Source organism: Danio aesculapii, chromosome 20, assembly GCF_903798145.1.
Source record: "Danio aesculapii chromosome 20, fDanAes4.1, whole genome shotgun sequence".
Classification (NCBI taxonomy): domain Eukaryota; kingdom Metazoa; phylum Chordata; class Actinopteri; order Cypriniformes; family Danionidae; genus Danio; species Danio aesculapii.
The window spans coordinates 22,343,362-22,366,275 of record NC_079454.1 but is presented as its reverse complement, the minus strand read 5'-3'; the positions used below and the strand labels follow the sequence as shown (position 1 = coordinate 22,366,275).

General features: G+C 35.6%; 1 protein-coding gene across 1 annotated transcript in view; it reads right to left on the bottom strand.

The window, feature by feature from the left end:
* Positions 1–14,317: 14,317 nt before the first annotated feature.
* The window catches only part of nudt14 (nudix (nucleoside diphosphate linked moiety X)-type motif 14), a 78,671-nt gene continuing 70,074 nt past the window's right edge, over positions 14,318–22,914 (bottom strand). Inside the window, exon 5 of the mRNA XM_056481175.1 lies at positions 14,318–20,468. Within this exon, the coding sequence (XP_056337150.1) occupies positions 20,219–20,468 (250 nt within the window). The 3' untranslated portion in view covers positions 14,318–20,218. The remainder of the gene's footprint in view (positions 20,469–22,914) is intronic.

Genomic DNA, 22,914 nt, shown 5'->3' with positions numbered 1-22,914 from the left:
ACAAATAATAACTTGATGTCTAGTTGATCATTTGGTATCAGAAGTGGCTTTTTATGAATGGCAAAGACCTCTATTCGTTTATTTTACCAAAATAAAATATGATCATGCCTTGATTTTTTATTTATTAATTAGGGCAGTAAGGTCTGACTTTGCTTAGACAAAAGTCTTGTCACTTAACCAAAATAATGTAGAGTATGGAAAATAAAGTCATGATACAATGGAAAAAGTATATTGTGTATGACTCTCGTGAGCTTGAAGGACTGCATGCATACATCTCTGCAATGACTCAATTCACTTATTAATAAAGTCATGGAATGGTAAAGAAATCGTTCTTGCAGGACTCCCAGAGTTCATCAAGATTCTTTGGATTTATCTTCAATGCCTCCTCCTTCATCTTAACACAGACATGTTCAATAATGTTCATGTCTGGTGACCTAGCTGGCCAATCCTGGAACACCTGCACTTTCTTTGCTTTCAGGAACTTTGATGTGGAGGCTGAAGTATGAGGAGGAGTGCTCTCCTGCTGAAGAATTTGCCTTCTGCTGTGGTTTGTAATATATTGGGGAGCACAAATGTCTTGTTACCTCAGGCTGTTGATGTTGCCATCCACTCTGCAGATCTCTTGCACGCCCCCATACTGAATGTAACCCCAAACCATGATTTTTCCTTCACCAAACTTGACTGATATCTGTGAGAATATTGGGTCTATGCTGGTTCCAATAGATCTTCTGCAGTATTTGTGATGATTGGTATGCAGTTCAACAGATGATTCATCTGAAACATCTACCTTCTGCCACTTCTCCAAATGATCAGCTAGAAGTCAAGTTATTATTTATTGCTTTTACAACTGGGATTGATGACAAGACTTTTGTCAGGCAGTGTCGAATAAGTGATGCGATGCGTGTGTTTTCTTCACATTCGGTGTGAACCCAGCATAAATTGGGCTTGAAACAGCAAAACTGAGCACAACATGACCTATGACAGAGTGCAGTGCTACATAACATTGAGGCTAAATGCCGGTAATATTAGCTTTCTGAAAGTGCATGTCATGAAACACTCAAATACATTATATCACTGTAGTTCCAATTGCACTGGATTAGACCCTACTCGGAAGTAGGGTCTAAAAGTCCCACAATTAAAAGTTTCAGCTTACAATTATATTTCAAGAGTTCATACTTAGATATTGCTTGACGCTATTAGCAGGTTTGGCATGTTGTCCCGGGAGAAATCTCTGACATAAATAAGCCCAGGACTCCCGTCTGGTCATTTAGCATAAAGATGGTCCGAGATCAGGTAGGTCTCGAGAGCTCCCCCTGGTAAAGGTAAAAGAGGTGATGGTGTAGATGGGGGGATTCTTCTAAAACAAAGATAAGGGAAGTAGGGTGAAATCGGCCTGTTTATTGTAGGCTTGGATCAATCTGATTGGTTTATTGCTGATTATGGATGGGAGATGGGATCATGCTTCTCTCGAAATTTGTTTATAAAACTTCACTCAAATGTTCTCCTAAAGAAAATGTCACCTACATCTTGGATGGCCAGTGATTAAAATAACAGTAGTGAATGAGTAAATTAACTGCAAATGTTTGATTTTGGGTGAACTATCCCTTGAGTGCGTCACATATATAATAGGTTTTGACACAGGCGTAAAAATGCCATGATTATATGGTTTGATAATTATTCTTTACACACTGACAGATGGTGAGACGTGATACAGGTTTAACTATAAAAAGACTACCTGCATAGCTCATGCCACAGGCTATGTTTGAGCGGTTCGACCTAGGAGGAAATAACAAGAAGGCAAGACAATCCCTTGACACCTACAATCTCACAGTGCACTGATTACAAGTATTTGTTTCTAGCAGCTCAGCCTGGCTTTACAGTGTCATTCACACCTCTACTTTTCCACAGCTACACAATTAGCATATTAAACATTTTGAACAATCGTTATGCAGAAAAAAAACTGGTAAACTGCTGGCCTAAAATTCACTCTAAGCCGAAAATATATTTTATTATAACAATTATAAAACAGTGTCTTCATCAGGACCAACGCATTGAGTTTCCAGGAATTACCAAGTTGTTTGTCTGCTTCACAACACACAGCACACAAGAGGATGTTGCATCATAAATTACACCCATAGAAGCTAATATTATTCATCCACTGCCTCTACAGGATCTACCCTTTACTAAAACATCCAAGAAATTGCATGAAAAATTTGGTCCAATCACAGGCCACTCTATTAAAACCTGGAAAGCAGCAGAAAAGATTATGGGAGCATCTGTTTGTTATTGTGATTACACCACCATCTGGTATAACAATAATATATGTACTGGTAACAAACCATTTACATTTGAAGTTTTCTTTTTTAAATATTTCCTAAATGATGTTTAACAGAGCAAGGAAATTTTCACAGTATGTCTGATAATATTTTTTCTTCTGGAGAAAGTCTTATTTGTTTTATTTCGGCTAGAATAAAAGCAGTGTTTAATTTTTTATGAACAATTTATGGTCAAAATTATTAGACCCTTTAAGCAAATTGTATTTTTCAATTGTCTACAGAACAAACCATCATTATACAATAACTTGCCTAATTACCCTAACCTGCCTAGTTAACCTAATGAACCTAGTCAAGCCTTTAAATGTCACTTTAAGCTGTATAGAAGTGTCTTTAAAAATATCTAGTCAAATATTATGTACTGTCAATCATGACAAAGATAAAATAAACCAGTATTAGAAATGAGTTATTAAAACTATTATGTTTAGAAATGTGTTCAAAAAAATCTCTCCGTTAAACAGAACATTGGGCGAGGGAAATAAACAGGGGGCTAATAATTCAGGGGGGCTAATAATTCTGACTTTAACTGTATATGTTAGGCAGAAAATGTTCTCTTTGTGTTAAAGGACCTATACAACGATGACGAACTTAAATCGTTTCAGATTTTGAAAGAGGAATTCTGTCTTTTTGCGATTTGGAAGCAGTGAAATGTAGAATCGTATACATATCCATGGTTTGATATAAGTAAAAAATGATTTGTTAAGTCCTGTCCACATGAACACAGGTATTTTCAAACCTTTTTTGTACATGATTCGGTTGTCCATCCACATACAAAATGCAATATCAAGTGACAGAAACTGCAACTTTCTGAAAACTCTGGCCATGGTGAAGATTTTTTGAAACTCCAGTAAGATGGAGTAAACACCAGAGTTACCGTCTGACTACTGAAACTGTAATTTTCGCCTCATGACGTCAGCGTCGGTGCTTGTTTCTCGTTTTTGCTTGACCAACACTGCTTTTAATCTCCACCTGTTGATTCAGCATGCCTTTGACAGAGCATATAAGTGCATTTTTGAGCTTTCATGAAGAGAAGATATTTTCAACACATTTCTAAACATAATAGTTTTAACAACGTATCTCTAATAACTGATTTATTTTATCTTTGCCATGATGACAGTAAATAATATTTGACTAGATATTTTTCAAGACACTTCTATACAGCTTAAAGTAACATTTAAAGATTTAACTAGGGTAATGAGGTTAACTAGGGTAATTAGGCAAGTCATTGTTCAACAATGGTTTGTTCTGTAGACTATCGAGAAAAAAAATTGGTTTAAAGGGGCTAATAATGTTGACCTCTAAATGTTCATTTAAAAACTCAAAAACTGCTTTTATTCTAGCTGAAATAAAACAAATAAGACTTTCACTAGAAGAAAAAATATCAGACATACTGTGAAAAGTTCCTTGCTCTGTTAAACATCATTTAGAAAATATTTTTAAAAGAATAAAAATTCAAAGGGGGGCTAATAATTCGGACTTCAACTGTACATATATTTTTTTTAAAAAAGGCGGGAAAACCTCAATACATTTAGAAAAATACCTGTGTATATGTGGAGATGGCCTAAGTCATGATGTCATGTCAATACTGTTTCTGAGTCCAAAATGCAGTTCAAAGCAAAAATAAAATCTTTACAGTTTGTGTATAATAACAGACATGCACAATATTCAACTGCATTTTTTTAAAGCAATAATAAATTATGCAGTCATGCACATGCTTTGACAGCTAATATGCCAGTGATTTGATGATTCACAAAAGTCGCAGACACCTTTAGCGACATCTAAATGCTTTTTAATTTATTTAAACAGCCAGCTATTCCTTACACCACATGATTAAGAAACTTGAATAGGCCTAGGGTACTATAATAAAGAAAATCCGCTCTAAATGTAAAACTAAATAAATTGCTAAATACTCTTGACACATGAAAGTGTAAAGCCTGCAGCCCACAATAAATGCAGAAAGATATTGCGTATCATTTAACAAACAGTTTACTACAAATTTTATGTAATTTTGCTCAGGTGGATAATTGAATATTAATCAGATGATGTCATTACTCTGCTGTGTCGATCGATAGATCTGTCCTTCACACCCTTGTGTTATACCTTTAGTCAAATCTGGCCCCAAAGGCTCTATAGATTCTTTTATTTTTGACAACACAAACCTTTTTGTTGACCAAACTCTTCTTAGTTCTTTGTCAAACAAAGATATTTGCTTGGTAATTAACAGTTCTCGGATCTCTTTACCTGCTTACATAGGTTTTTGGAATAATATATTCGGTGACATAGATTGAGATCAGTTGTGGCTTCTTCTAAAAAAATTCTCTTTGTCTAATAAAGCTGTTGAAATCTCAATCAAAATCATTCATAATTGCTCCCCAATAAATACCAAACTAGCTAAATGTAATAACAATATATCATCTAAATGCTCATTTTGTACTCAAAATGATGAATGACTTAATCATTTATTTTGAGAGTGCACTTACTGTAAAGTGTTTTGGGTTGACTTTTCCAATTTCATAAAACAATTCTTATTTCCAAACTTTTGTATTTTCTGAAAAACTGTAATCTTTGGTTACTCTCTGAACGTAGATCCTTCTTATTTTAAATGTATTATTAATTTATAGCTTTTTTTTTTAACTTTACATCCATAAATGTACAATTTCAAAGAAACACCCTTTTTTATTATCAGAAAGGACTTTGATTTATATGTCACCTCTTTAAAAGACTAACAATTATATTGCATGTAAAACTCTTTCTAAGTTTAAATCATTTAAATCTGTTTAATTTGCTGGAATTTTTTTATGTAACCTTTTTGTCTCTTTGTTCATACTGTATCTTTGTAATGTTCTTTCTTGCATGAAAAAAAAGAAAAAAAAAAATCAGTCCTTCACAACACATGCAGCGATCTCAGATCAGTTCATCCAGACATTTTAATCTGATTTGCAAACTTGTTTGAAGAACCAAATTAGCCAAGAGATCAGTTATCATGATTAAAAGATCCAGGATCTGTCAAATCATCTTAGATCATTAAAGCGAGGTGCGAAGAACGGACCCCAGGTTCTTGTACAGTAATTTAAAACACAAACACAGACAATATATTTTGGAGGAAAGATCAAGATCCCATAATGCAATTCAAACTTATAAATAGGTGGAAAAAACATGAATCGCCTAATACGGGAAAAAAAAGGTTAATTTACAAATATTTTCTACAGTGTAATGTTTGAAATATCTTTGAGGAATCAGGATCCTGACTTTATGGTAGCATTACAGCACACTGTTTATTTGTACTAGCATCCTTTGTTGTTTTCTTTGGGCTACTGATAGAATGTTTGGACACCAAAACCCTAATGCCTGACATCCAATTATTATTAATTTTTTTTTGAAAAGAGCAAAAGTTGGGACATGCCATCTTGCACTGGAAAGACAATGACAAAATGTATCAAAACAAAATTTGATAGCAATATTCACACCAAATACGTTTCAGTCTATGCACTTTCTCACGGTCAGTGTTCCATGCTGATTTCAAAGAGATACACTAAATGACATATCCTCTGCAAATAAGATGACACACACATCTATGACCTGATTAGAAATAGCATTATGGGCTCTACCTTTAAGGCCCAAACCAGAAAACAACAGGCCTTAATTATTCACCTTCAAGCGTGACAGAGCTCCCGAAGGATCTCTGTGTTATTCCCTACTGAAACTCACAGCAAATCTGTCCTGTGGTTCTACTGAAAGCGAGATCAACACATTAGAGGGAACCGGTGCTTGACATCAAGATGGGGCAGGTTCGTATAAACATTGAGCTGTGCCATTAATGCATTAAGCTCACATTATCTGAAGGGAATCTTATCAGCTGCGGTTGGTGTGTGAAGCAGGATGGGGGAGTGATGACAGATCAGGACTTCAGGGAAATGGAAGTGGCCTTTCCTTCAGGCGAGAGAAAGATGGAGCCTGCATGAAATTTAGGAGCCGCCGCTCAACATGAGCTGAAACTTTGACCTCACGTCCTCATCAAGAACATTGTGTTGCTACTTTTTCCTCCACGTAGATGATTTATGAACACACTGACAGTGAAGAAAAACAATAAGAGAGAACAACTCCTTACAAGTCAGGAGTGAAGAAGTGGAAGAATAATAAAGGGGTTTTATGTTGTGCAGGGAATTTAACTACAGGTAGCTGCAATGGAAAACAAAATCCTGGACGCATGCGAACAGCACATGCATCAGAACTTTTTTTCCAGATTTCTATTTTCTATGTGAGGACAAACTTTTGTATCACACAGATATAAATCCAGTTGTTGGGTTAAAAAGTATAATATGCTGGCAGCTAGTTCTCAGCAACTCTCACAAGGTTGCCCACTGAAGCCAAGCACTGCTGCGCCTGTTCAGTACCTGGATGGGAGACTACATGGGAAATCTAGGTTGCTGTCGGAAGTGGTGTTAGTGAGATCAGCAGCCGTGTGTGGGTCCGAACACCCCAGTATAGTGAAGGGGACTATACTGCTCAGTGAGCACCGTCTTTCGGATAAGACGTTAATCCAAGGTCCTGTCGTTGCTAAGGATGTACTTTGAAAAAGGGTAGGGCTTTAACCTGGCCAAATTTGCCTACTGGCGTCTGTCCATCATGGCCTCCTAACCATCCCCATATCATATCATAATTGGCTACATCACTCTGTCTCTTCTCCACCAATCAGCTGGTGTGTGGTGTGCGGTCTGGCGCAATATGGCTGTCATCATGTTATCCAAGTGAATGCTGCAGACTGGTGGTGGATGCGGAGATCCCCCCCCCCAAAAAATGTGTAAAGGGCTTTGAGTGTCCAGAAAAGCGCTATATAAATGTAAGAAATTATTAATATTAATATAAATAGATTTTAGAATTTATGAAAAAGTTGTATTAGTGAGATGGAAAATATACTTATGGAAATGATAAAAAAAAAACACACAAAACAAAGCCAAAACAAAACATATGTGTATATATTTTATTGTGTATATATATATATATATATATATATATATTTTTTTTTTTTTTTTTTTTTTAGAGGTGTGAACCTACACTGGTCTCACGGTTCGGTTACGATTATCATGTATTACCATCTATACCATACCATACCATCTATTCGGTTCAATTCGATATCCCGGTGCATCGACGATGCTTCCCATACAGTTTTATTTTTTCTTCACAGCAGCAATTCTTGTATTAAAATGTATAAATATATTTATATACTATTTGTCATACAATTTTGTCATTTAATACAAACAGTCAGATATATAAACTTTACTTTTAAAAACAACACGAGCATTTATAGCAAATAATATAAACAAATATAAATATCCCGCTCGCTTTCTGATCCTTGTCTACCAACTTCTCTTACACCCCTTTGATTGGTCATGCGCTCAACAAAAAGGGCTGCGACTGGCTCTTGCGCGCTGCGCTCTGCACAGATGAGTGACACTGATAAGCGGCAGCGGCGATCACAGCTGATCCATGATAGACACAATGGAAAAAAAACTCTGCAGACTTTCATATATATATATATATATATATATATATATATATATATATATATATATATATATATATATATATATATATATATATATATATATATATATATATATATATATATATATATTGAGATATTGACATATTGTATGTTGTGAGTAAAAATTCAGAGATTTACTGATATCTGTGAGGGATACATTTAGTATGTTTAGTTTAGTATGTCATTTAGCAATTACAAGAAAAAAGCTGCATTTGAGAGATCACGATTATGAGATATAATAATGCACAATACAGTCATAACTGTGAACTACATAATTATTAAATTGGCAAAGTCTTAATTATGTAATATATACATAAAAACAAATAAATATAAAGTCTTAATTTTGAGATAAAACTGCAATTATAAAGAAAGCTGCATTTGAGTTATACAGTATAGTTTAAAAATATGATTAAAAAGTACTTTGAACACATTTTGACTTTTGAGGTCAAAATTATGAGATATAAATCCACAACTGTAAAATACAGAGCCAGAAAATTGAGATGTAAAATCCCAGATGTGAGATACGAAACACAAATTATTTAACATGTTGCATTTCTGATGTAGTCGCAACTATGGAAAAAGTCAAAATGATGAGAATCATAGTCAAAATTATGGACAAAAAGTTGCTCTTGAAAATATTGTCAGGAACTAAAATAACTACACATTCAAATTGTAAAATCACAATTTCTAGAGACAGTTATGATAAAAATGCATTTGTGAGATATAGTTAGATGTAATGTTTGCTCACAAACAAACAACAGGCCTGTTTCTTCCTCACTCTAACAAATAAAAACATATGTTGAATATGGTTTTGTGATGACAAAACAACACAATTAAATTCAATTGAAAACATAACAAGGTTGGTGTAAAACACAAAACAGCAGATCTGTCTTTTTCAACGTAAACACTCTGCAAATCAAGCCAGTGCTAGGCTTAGCAAAGAGCAACATCTGGAGTGTTCACATATATTACAGTGTACTGTAGACTAAAGTTAAAAAAAAAAAAAAAGTAAATCATTTCCTCACCCTCATGTTGGTAAGCCTGCATGACATTCTGGTTCTGTGAAGCATAAAAGAAGATATTCTGAAGAATGTTCATAAGCTAATTGAAAGTCTCTGGAATGCATGAGGGTGCTGAACTTTCCTTTTTTTTGAGAGGGAAACTATGACTCATGAACTATGAAAGAACCTCAGAATGCCAGAGAGCTGAAAATCAGTGCAGATTGAGAGAATCATAATTACAAAATATTCTTGAATATGAGACATTCAGTGTCTTTTCAGGCTCAGTCGATGATACAGTAGCACTTAAAAAAAAAAAGAAAAACTCCCCAAATTAGAAACGGAGACAGTTTTAAGAATGGTCAGTGGCTCTACCATTGGAGGTCTGCCTTAATAACCAATCACATTACAGCAATGATGTCATAGACTTTCTGTCAGTGCTGAAATGTCAGGTCAGTTTTTGCAGATAAGAAGCAGCATAAACTGAATTCCAAGAACTGGAAAATTATCTGAAAAATTAATCCATCTCTGAAAATAAATTAATAAGTGTCTCATCGGTCTTTCGGATGAGACGTTAAACCAACGTCCTGACTCTCTGTGGTCATTACAAATCCCATGGCACTTCTCATAAAAAAGTAGGGGTGTAACCCTGGTATCCTGGCCAAAATTTCCTTCATAGGCCCTTACCCATCATGGCCTCCCAATCCTCCCCATGCACCGAACTGGCTGTACCACTGTCTCTCCACTTCCCCTTATAGCTGGTGTGTGGTGAGCACACTGGCGCCATTGTCCTGTGGCTGCCATCACATCATCCAAGTGGATGCTGCACACTAGTGGAGAGACCCCCCCCCCCATAATTGTGAAGCGCTTTGGGTGTATGGCCATACATGATAAATGTGCTATATAAATACATCCACTATACATTACATAGAAAAGAGCTCTCTAATATCGAACCCTGAAATTTTCTTTTCGGCTTAGTTCCTTTATTAATCAGGGGTCGCCACAGCGGAATGAACCGACAACTTATCCAGAATATGTTTTACGCAGTGGATGCCCTTCCAGCCACAACCCAACACTGGGAAACACCCATACACTCTTGCATACACACATACACTACAGCCAATTTTGCTTTTTCAATTCACCTATAGCGCATGTCTTTGGACTGTGGGGGAAACCGGAGCACCCGGAGGAAACCTACACAAACACAGGGAGAACATCCAAACTCCACACAGAAATGCCAACTGACCCAGTCGGGGCTCGAATCAGTGACCTTCTTGCTGTGAGGCGATCGTGCTACCCACTGCGCCAACGTGATGCCCTACAGCCAGTTTAGTTTATTCAATTCACCTACATTATTGCGCATGTCTTTGAACTGAGAGGGAAACCGGAGCACCTGGAGAAAACCCACACGAACATGAGGAGAACTTCCAAACTCCACACAGAAATGCAAACCGGCCCAGTCAGGGCTCGAACCAGTGATCTTCTTGAAGTTAGGCGACAATGCTAACCACTGAGCCACTGTGTCGCCCACTCATTGCAAATCTGTGATTGTAAATATTGAAGTCATCACTGTGAATTAAAGAAGAGCTTTGCATGAGAAAAAAAAAAACATTGGTATCAGCTGGCATATGGAGCCATATTCGGTTATTTTGGCATCTTACAATATCGCTGTTGTTTTATTCAAAAGTCTTTGTCTCGTGATTACGAAGTGCATTATCAGACTGGAATCATCTCTGAAACTAAAGGTCTCACAATTATTTTTACTATGGAGAGATTTAATATTGTGTAATTGGTATTAATTAGCTATATGTTGTAATTATTTTTAAGTATTGAATGTTATAACAAAGTTGTTTACATGTAAAAATCATTGTTTCATGTCACCATCTTATTCAGTCGTCACACACTGCGTAAGCTCTCTCTGGATCATCTGAACAAAGGCAATGGTAAAAGAAGCAGGCCAGAAACACACATCTACCTCATTGTGTGTGTGCTGTTGTGAGGCGTGCTGTTTCTATAGTAAAGTCGTGGTTGCTGCACTCAGTTACTTAATGCTATTATTCGTGACCCCCTTAGCCGAGCACCTGTCCCTCCTCCACAATCCCTCTTGCTGGACGTCTAATGATTACCGGTGAGCCTAAAAAGAGCAGAGAGCAAAACAAACATTACCTTGACAACTCGACTCCTCTGGAAGAGCTGAGAGGGAAAGAGAGAGAGGGGAGGGGGAGAAAGAGAGAGAGAGAGAGAGAGAGAGAGAGGAGAGAGAGAGAGAGAGAGAGGGGGAGAGAGAGAGAGAGAGAGAGAGAGAGAGAGAGAGAGAGAGAGAGCTTTCGGCTCCCTAGAGAGAAATGCTGTAGAAGGATTTGACAAATTGTCCCTCGGCTTGAATGAAAACATCATACAAAAGGTGTGTTTGTGATTTGGGAAGAAATGAAAGAGAGATGAGAGAGAAAGTGGAGAGGGTTTCGTCAGTCTTTTTGAACGCATTAAAGGAATGGATTTTAATCAAACTGTCTGATTTGCCAAAAAAAAAGTGAGAGAGAGAAGGTGAAAATTTTTATTAATTATAACATTTTTATAAAATTCAAAATATTAAATAAAAAAAACATGTTTTGTGTGCTTTTACCATTTTAATTATTTAATTTTTTACAATTTGTTTTACTTTAAAGGACACCTATTTTACCCCTTTTTCAAGATTTAAGATAAGTCTTTTGTGTCTCCAGAATGTGTCTTTAAAGTTTCAGCTCAAAACACCCATCAGATTATTTATTAGACCTTTCAGAATATTGGGAGTTTCTCCCATAGACTGTAAAATATATGGACGGAGTATCCGTGACGTCACCCATAGGTTTCTGAACACTGCAAAAGAAGCTACAAGTAGGCGCGGCCAACCGTCGCCATTTTGTTCGCGCGTCATCGCACCCACGGCGGGATACCAAACAAGGGCAAAGAGGCGGAGAGTGAGCGGAGCTACAGACGCCTGCTGGCACTTTGCTTAGACCTAGCAGACAGACTTTACTTTGGGAGAAACGCTTGATACTCTATTACCTGCGACTCGTTTGTGTTCTGACCACATGTGTTTGGCTGTACACTATATCAATAAAGTGTTTAGACTTTTAAAAACACTGTGGTAATACATTGAGCCACTAAGCATTGTTCTTATGACGTTTTTCTACAGGAGAAAAACGCGAATTACTTCCAAACACTTCAATTATAGTCTGTGTTAGTAAATGTAAGACTATTCATGAAATCCAGGCATAACACTGTATGATAATGCTTCAGATGACTGTTCTAGAGCCTACAGCTAATCAATCTGTCACATTCTGGAGTGCATTACAGGTCTAAAGAAAATATTAATGATAAATGACCTTAAATAAAACAAATACATTTATAGAGATGGTGTATAAGTATATAACTTTACTCACATGGGAAACGAGGCCACATGAATGGTTTATGAGCACAATTAAGTGCACACAGCATCCCATATCATCTGATAATTGTAAGAAATAAGTCCAAAAGGCAGCTGACTGTGTAAAGCCACATAAAACAAAACAAAAATATGATGAATATGCCGAGATCAGTGGCTAATCTGCCGGATTCAGCTGAGGTGAAGTGACGGCGACCAACCAGACCTAGCTGTCACTCAAGTGGCCACGCCCTTAATTATGCAGACTTAATATAACCTAAAATAAAGGAAATGGATGAGTTATAAAAAAATTCACCCCCCTCACAGTTGTCATGGAGGGTAATAATAGCTATATAAACCAAAATCGTTCTTTGTACCAGGCTGTAAACACCTTTTTTTCTGCTGTAAAGTTGGCCATTCTAACAGTGGGCTCAATTGCAATTTGCTCTATTATGGAGCCAGGACTAGCGGAATTTTGATGAATTGCAGTTTCAGTTACTTCCGTATTGGCTTCCCGAGGGAGAGGGGGAGGTTGCCGCTTGGTTTCTCCTCTAAACACAATGTAGCCGTTTTCGTTGCCTGTGCCTTTAATGCTGGTTCTCCCCTCCCTCTGTTCCCACATGCCTTTCAGAGTGTGCCTCAATCTCCGCCTCTGCTGCGTCAGATAAACAGCAGAGTGACAGACATGAAGAAAGCAGATCTCATGTGCTGTTTGTAAGAAATACTACAGTAAGAACTTTCCTAATGATTATTTGATGTTTTTGATCCACACAATGTCGTTACAAAGTTCACGCAAGCACACATGGACACACACGTTTAACTTTGCACTTTTTTGCACTGTTTTTGCACAGGAAATGTGACAGGATTCACATTAATATTCACTGCTGTATGGATATCCATTATGTTAATGTACAAAATAAACCTGATTTAACGTCCACAAATCGGAATTGAAGCGTCTTCTTTTATCATTGTACTGACACGCGGCTGTGCTGATAAAGTAAATTCGGTAAAATCACTGTAAGTCATTGCAAACATGCACCGTTTTAAAAATGTTTTAAACTTGCAAAACTCATTCTTGATCACATTTGATGATGATTGATGATCACAGAGAGCTGAACAGATCTTTTAATCCCAGTTGCTTTGCGCACATCCTGGATTGTGAATATGATTCTACATGTTACTACAGAGACATGTTAGTACGGTGCTGTCAATCAATTTGGTGGGCGGAGAAACCACTCTCCTACGTCACGTTGCGGTAAGCCTCAAAACGGGAGGGATTTGGATCCTTTAAATTTACTCTCCGTTTCAATGGCCAAGGGGAATGGGAAGGGGTAGAGGTACAAAAATTGAATTGGGATTTGGCCTATACACACAGTTCTGTCCAAATAGCTCCTAAACATGATTTTCATCATAGGTGCCTTTTAAGCTAAATGAGCATGAAAAATACAACTGGCTAAAAAAAAAATTATAATAATATTGTGCTTTGGCTGTTTATTTTTTTATGTATTTCATAGCAATTGTTCAAATTCAAATGACTTCGTTTAATATGGTATAGTAATAACTAATAATTTTGAATGTAACATTGAGTTTTTAATATTGAGTGTAGAGTTTATTCGTAATTTCATTTACAGCTTATCAATGTTTGCATTTGGTTAAAAGTAAAGTTTTAAATGTTTGTTGTGTGCTTTTGATTTAAAAAAAAAAAAAAAAGTTTTTAGCTAAATGTCCTTCTATAACCACTCACACTACAACATTGCATATGCACTGTATCCTAATTTTGAATCTGACAAGCACAGACTCCATGATGTAAGGCAGGACCTTTTTATTCATTTAAACTGAATGCAGATCAATGTAATACAGAGTACACATGCAATATTTCATTTTTGAAATATATATCTTTTCAAATGTCAAAAGATACATAATTGCAATATATATATATATATATATATATATATATATATATATATATATATATATATATATATATATATATATATATATATATATATATATATATATATATATATATATTCGCTGCAGGTGCCATAAACTAAAACAATCAGTAAATAAAGTTTGTGAGATAAAAAAAAGAGAGATTCATAAACACCTCTTGAAATACTGAGTGAAAATCAAGCATTAGTAACAGTGGCACATGACAAAAAAAATCCATTTATTCATTTTGAAAAGAAACAAAGCCCTATCCTGAGATAAACGTACAAAACACTCAAAGTTCATTTCATAAGAGATTAAGAAAATGAGGAAATGATATCGGAGACATAATGATATGAAATAACGCTTCCGAAACAAATGCATAATTCATAAAAGGTCTCATTTGCATACTTTAATGGGGTGTTTAAAAGTAACACAAAAAAAAAAAACACTCACAGTGGACCAAACCAAACCTGTTGTTGTTTTTTCCACAACACTCGTTTTGATTGATTATATGAACATGGTAATTTTTGAATTAGCACATTGACCATCTGTACTGATAAAGTTATAACACTCAAATCACAAGAGAATATAGACCACAGAGTACAGTGATAGAACAGAGGAAACGCCTTACAGTCAGATCCAATCGTCTGACGTTTTATTAAAGGTGGTGGTGATTTCTTTAATGACAAGAACAAGGATAGTGTTAAAAATGTTTGTGCACTTCATTATCCTTCACAAAATAACTATAGCAACAATAAAGAAAAGAAAATTCACTGATTAATTGATTGCGAGTAAACTAGAATCTACAGCAGAGCGAGAATCTTGATTTAGAAAACTTCAGCTCAATTCATTGTTTGCAAGCAGCCTCGCAAATCATGGAGGTATGGTGAAGAATACTGAGAGTATATTGATTATTTTCAAGCATTTATAGTCATTCATCTATACAGTCGAGATCAAAATTAACTGACAATTTCCCAAAATTTTAAGGTCATGACTTAGTCCTAACTGAATTTATACCAACAGCAGTAAAAGAGCGTTTCATGTGGTAACTATATTCTTAAACAGAATATATGTGTTAAAATGAGATATTTGAAAAGAACACTGATCAGAGAAACATTCAGACATTAGTTATTGGTGTTATTTGTAACTCTTGATAATTCCCTTAATTATCCATCCCAGGCTCATTGGAAATATGTGTCTTGAACTACATTATTTTAAAATGTGAAATATGTTTTGTTGTACGTTTCAGATGACAAATCCACTAGAGGGCACTGTCAAAATTTTTACAAATCTGAAATACATTACTTAATAGCGTCACAATTAATTGGAATGAAACCAAGATCGTGATTTAGCAAAAGCTGCAATGGTCATGCACATCTTGTCAGGGAAGCGCAGCTCTGAGTTCAGTAGTAAATCTCTCCTGAAGACCAGAGGGCACTCTCGTGTGGAAACTGCAAATACGCCACAAAGAGACACAGGAAATCCAAAAAAAGCTGAGGATTTAACTGCATTTAATTGATTCAGTGCGACTAGAATCATCTCTCAAAATGATTTATCATCACTTGACAGAAGCTAAGCGGTGAGTTTGGTTTAAAAACGTTATTAAAAGAGTGTTTTTTTAAAACACAGAGCCATAGACTGCTGACAAGTGACATAAGCAGCTGTTAGATCACAGAACGATTCCCTTTAATTTGAGAACCGAGCCGAGTAAATTGTTCACAATTTTATGCATGTCTTTTTAGTAATCTTCCATGTATTAAATGCTGCTCCATTTGAAAGCAGGTGCTGGAGACTTACTGCTGATTACAGCTGGTTTTACTGACAAAATGACCATGAAAATCGCCTTCAAATAATCATACAGCCCCAATACTTATAGTGCGTTTTTTGTATTACGTTTCAGATTCATGTCCTTCTTGTACACCTCCATAAGAAGGCAGGGATTGTCAAATAAATACCCTGATAGTTCTGCTGATAAATCCGCTGATAGTTTTAAACCGCAAACAGTTTTACCTTGATTTTACATTGCTTTTATCTCTTTTGTGAAATCATGCATCAGCGGACTTAAGCACTCTACATCACAAGTACAACATTGTACAATGTTGGTGACCATGCAGGAAAAGTTGTCCATATTGAGATAGATGGGTGAATCAAACTTATTTGTTTACAAATCATAGACCTCATCAAGTTGTTTTCTAAAACTATATTTGGTATTGTGCAAAGAACTGCACAAAAAGAATCCTTTTTCCATTAATAATATGTCCCTGTAAATATCATTAGTGTGAAAAGAAACAAAAGTTGTTGCCCTCATACCATAGTCATACCTTTTTAAATACAAAACTGCAGTCAAAAGTATGTTCATATCATTCACAAAACTGTAGGCTGAAGCATGTTTTTCCAACGAGACTGTGTTGAAATAATTTGACAAATTTAGTGTGATTAGTGTAGCTGGGATTTCTAGAATATTGCAATATTTGGGCGTCAACAAAAGACAAATCCAATAGAGGACAGGATAATTCAGAAAGCCTCAATGGTCAGTTGATTCAACACTGCAGCTGAAATGGATCACGAGTTGACCTCTAAAGAGGGTAAAGATCTTTATTTCAAAATAAAGATACTCATTTAAAAGAATTTGGACTGAAAGCCCTGCAGTGACCACAAAGCTTGACTCCAAATACTACACTTTCTAGTTTTCCGACTGCTGTAACCTTCAGAGATATTAATTGTAATCTTCCACAAAATAAGAGGCTTGTTGAAGTGGCTTGGTTATTTTTTAAAACACTGTTTAACTAGCATGGTATTACCACAACCAAAATTCCTTTAAATTCTGAACAATACAGATTACATTATTTGTGGGGGGATGGGGGAACCCATATTTATAAAGTTCTCTAATTTTGATCTCCACTGTATATTCCTACAGTAAACCGCAACAGTAATTCAAGTATTCTATTCAAGAGATTTTAGAAAGTCACTATTTTAGTTCCTGTGACTTCAGGAGGTCTTCCGACACTATGGTATATTATAAATATATTCGTTCTACTTCAGCAGGCAAGCTCATGCACCCCTAACATATTCCATACATTCTGCAAGAATTCAGAATGTTGTTTTAGTTATGACGATTATGGCGAAGCAGCTTTAAACCTGCAGTACTAGCACTGTACTCATACTTTAGGTTCTGTGTAGCAGATATTTTATAAATTGTGCAAAACACACTCAGAATAAACATAATATTAAGCGACAATACAAAACACCTCAGTATATTTCAGCATCATCACTAACCCTGAATGTTCCAAAGTCAGCTTTGGACCTGAGATATATGCGAGAGCGTATCCGTTGTTCTTTGTTAGTGATTGTTTTCAAGAAGTGGCTATCGTTTGGGTAGCTGCCAGTGGATTGTTGACGTTAACTCACATTATTTACTTGCTTATTTCAAAAAATGGATGCTGTTCCTCGAAATGGCCTGACTGTAAAATGGGTGGAATATGGCTAGAAGTCAGACTTTCTCAAACAACGTACAGCTTCAATCTCAGTGAGTGAGTACGTTTACATGCACATTTTTAACCTTAATACTGTGACAATGCATGACAATGCTGTTTTTATTTCTAGGCTAATTGACACCACACTGAAAGATGCCAACAGACACTTTGTCATGTTTTGCTGGATCAGTGTATTTACGCTGCTGGTGTTTATTGGAGTTTGTTTTTGCCGACTAAACATGCTGAATCAACCCTTGTCGGTTTAAAGCATGTCAAAAGTGATGTAGTGTAATCTGGTGATTGTCCGTTTTTGTTGGCATCTATCTGCTTGTTAAGTGTGACGTCACCAGAAGCAGCTTCTGGGTGCAAGCGCACTGTCAAACTGTATGGGAAGACTCAACAAATGGTAATAGTAGACTTTTACAAAGCGATGTAATACTTTCGAAAATCATGATCGCAATATATATAACCCATGCCTGAAATCTGATGGCCATACATTTTATAAATTGTTAAAATATTGGTGTCTGTGATGCAGAAAGTCCAGAGTGTGTACACCATGATTTTATATAATAAAATCATTATATTTGCGACTAAGAAGTGGTCATAAATGAATATTTTCTTAATTCAAATGGGTAGTGTCTTGGACCCAGAAACAGTATTTCATATGTCACCAATACATCAGGATTTAACGAGTGGATAAGTGAAGTGTCAAGTATTGCAGTAAGGACACAAACAACTTAAACCAATGAAGAAGTGTAAGAGTTATAATCACCCTATAAAGAGCTCTGTCAGTGTGCATGTCTGGCTACGAGACATGAAAGCGACCTTAAGGTGCGGTGAGAAATATTACGAGAACGTTTATGAGAAAAGAAGTTCATTGTCCATAGCAAACTGATATATATAGTGTGATACACTGCTTCACAGACTTTCAAACCAAACAGCATTTCAAAGCAAACTGGCTAAATGCAAATGTGTACATGTAATGTGACCTCACAATTAATGTGAATTTGAGTAAAAAAAAATTTGTTAAAGGTCAGCTTGAACCAGAAGCTTTTGAGACTATTTCAGCATGTTGATGTACGGCCAATTGAAACAGAATATTGAATAGGGGCAGGGCTTTCTATTTGCGCATCATTCATTCACAGGAAATGAAAGGTGTGGTTAGAATTGCGTTCCGCTACATTAGATGAAGCCCTCAAACTGACATCAACAGAGAAGGACTGCCACATCACACGCAGAAGCAAATGATCAGACTTTGATTGAAGATTACCAAAACAAACTTTTTGTTTTTTAGCAGATCAACTTGCATGGATTAATTGTTCGCCTAAAGAATAACAATGTTCGCAAGCAAAATAAACACTTAAGTTTGATTTCACATGGCCTTTAAAGGCCTTGTTTTCGTTCAAAGTTTGTTTGAAAAATATGAGCAATGGTTTTCTGTTTGTGAACATTCTGACACCTCTCGCACTGTTGAGAGCAGCATTTCGGTAAATGTGAAAACAAGTGCTGTGTGTTTTCCTTCCAAAAAACAAATAAACACACAACTATGAAAAAGGACAACTGTGAGAAAACAGCAGTTAAGAAAGCATCAGAAATTTAGTTTATTCATTATTTATTAATAACTTTATATAGTAAATTGCTATAATGAAAGCAGCTTTAGTGTATTAAACAAGAACAACCGACTTATTACAACTTACCTATAGCATTATCGAGAAATACCAATGATAGCCTGAAGGTGTTTACAAGCCAAAGCAAACTTTTAATATAATCTTTTTCAAACGCCAGTGACGATCTTAAAATGAAGTAGCTTTTTGCCTGTTTGGTTTGAAATAACATCAAGCAATATTGAAAAATGAACTGCTGTAAAGTATATTGGGTGACTCTTGATCCAAAAAAATATAAAAATAGCAGGGTAAAGTGCTTGTCAATGTGAAAATAAATGATTATATTTAAGTAGGCTGGGTTTTTTTAAGCTTTATGCTTTGTTTAGAATACTTAGGCCTACACATCTTTATATTTTGATGTAATCATTTGAGTGAATAACCTTAGAAAATAATAAAGTCCTGTAAATGTGATGTATCTGCTTTGCTAGGTTACTGTTTGAAATTAAAAGCAGGAAAACGTGTTATTTCAATGAGCTGATTTTGGACTTTCCAAAGTATTGGTGTGCATGTAAACGTGCTCACTGTCTTTCTGATGGTATCAACACTGTTAGCATGGAATAGATCACCATTACAAAGTCTTTAAGGGCCGTGGTGTGATTTCAAATGGCTGGCTGAAATTCCTGACATGTTAAAAACAAAGCAATCAGTTACACAAAACAAACGCACAATGAACCTCTTCAGCTCTACGGTTAGCTGATGGGGATCGCACACAAGTGCTGCTTCATTTTGAAATAAGACAATAGCTAAAACCACAATAAACAGATAAGAGTGTAAGAAATAACAAAAAAAATTTAACAGTTAGTGACCATTTTGATTACTATATATATAAAAATGTATGTAATGAGTTGTGGATGGCTTGGAATTGTTACGTTACACATTGGTGGAGATCTTGTACTTCGGCGACATGTTGCTGTGGAACCAGATGAAGCTGAAAATGACTCCCATTGTTTTCGGGATGCTCTCATCAAAGGCGAAGGTCATGGCTTCGTGAAGGGGAACTTTGACCACCTCGATCAGTTCACCCTCTTGAGGTTTACCTCCTCCCTCTCCGACGCGGTTCTCTTCGGACACCTCAGCGTAAAACATGGTCTGCTTGGATCCAGTGACTCCCACTCCTGACCTGTGGTGGAGAGAAGCACAAAAGATTCAGAACACTATAATAAACCTGGGATTACATCAGTTTCACCAGCAATTAACTATTAATAAACCAATGGATTCCTTTTAATACACTTTTAGCCAATGGCAACACATTTTGGGTGAAGAAATAATATGGCTAATACTGTTTTTACATGATTTAAGCAAAAATTGTTGTTTGCTAAATTTTTTTTTTTTTATTTAAAAACATGTAAACATTTCAAATGGGTTTAAAACAATACCTTGTAATAAGTTAGGACATACTGAGGTACATATCAGCACAAATAAAGGGGACCTATTATGAAAAAAAATCTCATTTATAAGGGGTTTAAACACAGTTGTGTGTGAATAGTGTGAATATAGCCAGCCTCTAATGAAATACTTTGATTGACATTCTTCCTTTGTACATGTCATGAGAGGGGGAAAGCCCGGCAATTAATAAAAATCTCTCCCTCATTAGCATAGAGAGACCCGAGTGAGAAGCAGCTATCCACCATTGGAGTTTTGAATCAGCTGCTATGGTGACACACAGACTTTCATAGCTCCTACCTTTTTTGAAAAGAGAGCTTGGAACACAGTCTCATTAGAATTTAAAGCGACAGTCACCAAAATGGCACACTTTGGATCAAGGCCTTTAAAGGGTACGTTTCAAAGAGTTATAAAACACTATTTGTGTGGTATCAAACTTTACATACACACTTTAGGATCCTCAGAGATTCTATCTTGCAAAAAGAGGCATAATAAGTCCCCTTTAGGGTTAAAAAAAGCCACATTTTTTGCTAAGTAAATGGTAATGCTAAAAGCCATTGTTTAATTTTATTCTTGAGGCCAAAACATGAGTCACCATGGATTTTAATTGTTCTATTGCAGTGGTTCTCAAACTTTTTTCACCAAGTACCACCTCAGAAAAAAATTGTCTCTCCAAGTATTACCATAATGACCAGTAATGAAATCCAGTAGCGTAGTAGGCTTAATTAAGCAGCTACAGGATTGCACAGTTCAAAAACGAGGCAAATTAATTACTATTATTAAGAATAGGTATTATTGCCAGCCACTTTAAATATTATAAATAGTTTGAATATTAACTGTGCTTGCAAGTAAAAACAAACAAAAACATGTTTAAATTAAAGTGTGCTTTTAAAGGTTCATTAAATATGGCACTGTTCTTAAAAAGAAAAACGAAAACTGCTGTACTTACAGTTGAAGTCAGAATTATTAGCCCCCCTTTGAATTTATTTATTTATTTTTTATATTTCCCAAATGATGTTTAACAGAGCAAGGAAATTTTCAAGGTATGTCTGATAATATTTTTTTCTTCTGGAGAAAGTCTTCTTTGTTATATTTCAGCTAGAATAAAAGCTGTTTTAAATTTTTTTAAACACAATTTTAAAGACAAAATTATTTGCCCCTTTAAGCTATTTTTTTTCGATAGTCTACAGAACAAACCACCATTATACAATCACTTGCCCAATTATTCAACTGTAAATCTAAAGTATTAACATAGTAGCCTATTCATCAAAACCTGTAAATGTAGCTTGGACCTCATAAATATAGACTATATGTCATATTCATATATATGTATATATATATATATATATATATATATATATATATATATATATGTATGTATTCAATTTCTGACAAATTTTGAAATATATGTTGCATGTACATATGACATATCTGTATATTTTTGAAATCTAAATATTAACTTGTATTCAAATATGATTTGGAATTACATATTTAAATTAGAAATGAGATCTGACTACTCGTCATTTACAGTAAGCCTATGTGTGTCAGAAAAGCGGTGCTTAAATGCATAAATACACTACTTGACAACACGTGCTGCATTTCAGTGACTTGTTGACGACTTTTTTCAGGCAGACTCGGGTACGCTGCACGGTTCCTCTGACTGTGCACACGAAAACTAACTTTATTATATTCTACATCAAAGCTTAAAGCATGGTAAAGTTGCTTGAGTCTGTGTTCTTTGTCCCGCGACATTTGAATCACATCCAATTTAATTAGTCTAAATCTGAGGTAACAAAATAAATCGAAAACCAGGCGGCATTACAAAACAAATAACTTATATATATCAATATATAATAATATATAATATATAAAATATATTTAAAAAATATATATAATATAATATATATATCAAAAACATGCATTTGACAATTACGAACACATATTTTAACACATTTGTGATAATTATTTTACCAACGATGCAGCATGGGGAAATTCAGTAACTGTGGACAGTTACTGAGTTTGCAGTAACTGTGAAATGCCAGCACAACAACACTGGTCTGGTTCTCTCTAGCGCATGTGTATCTGCTCCGCAAGCACTGTGCGCCTCTTTCTCTGGCTCTGCGCCAAGCGGACTGATTTTTAGCAGCTGATGACGCGATGCACTAAACATCCTAAGCAGAGCG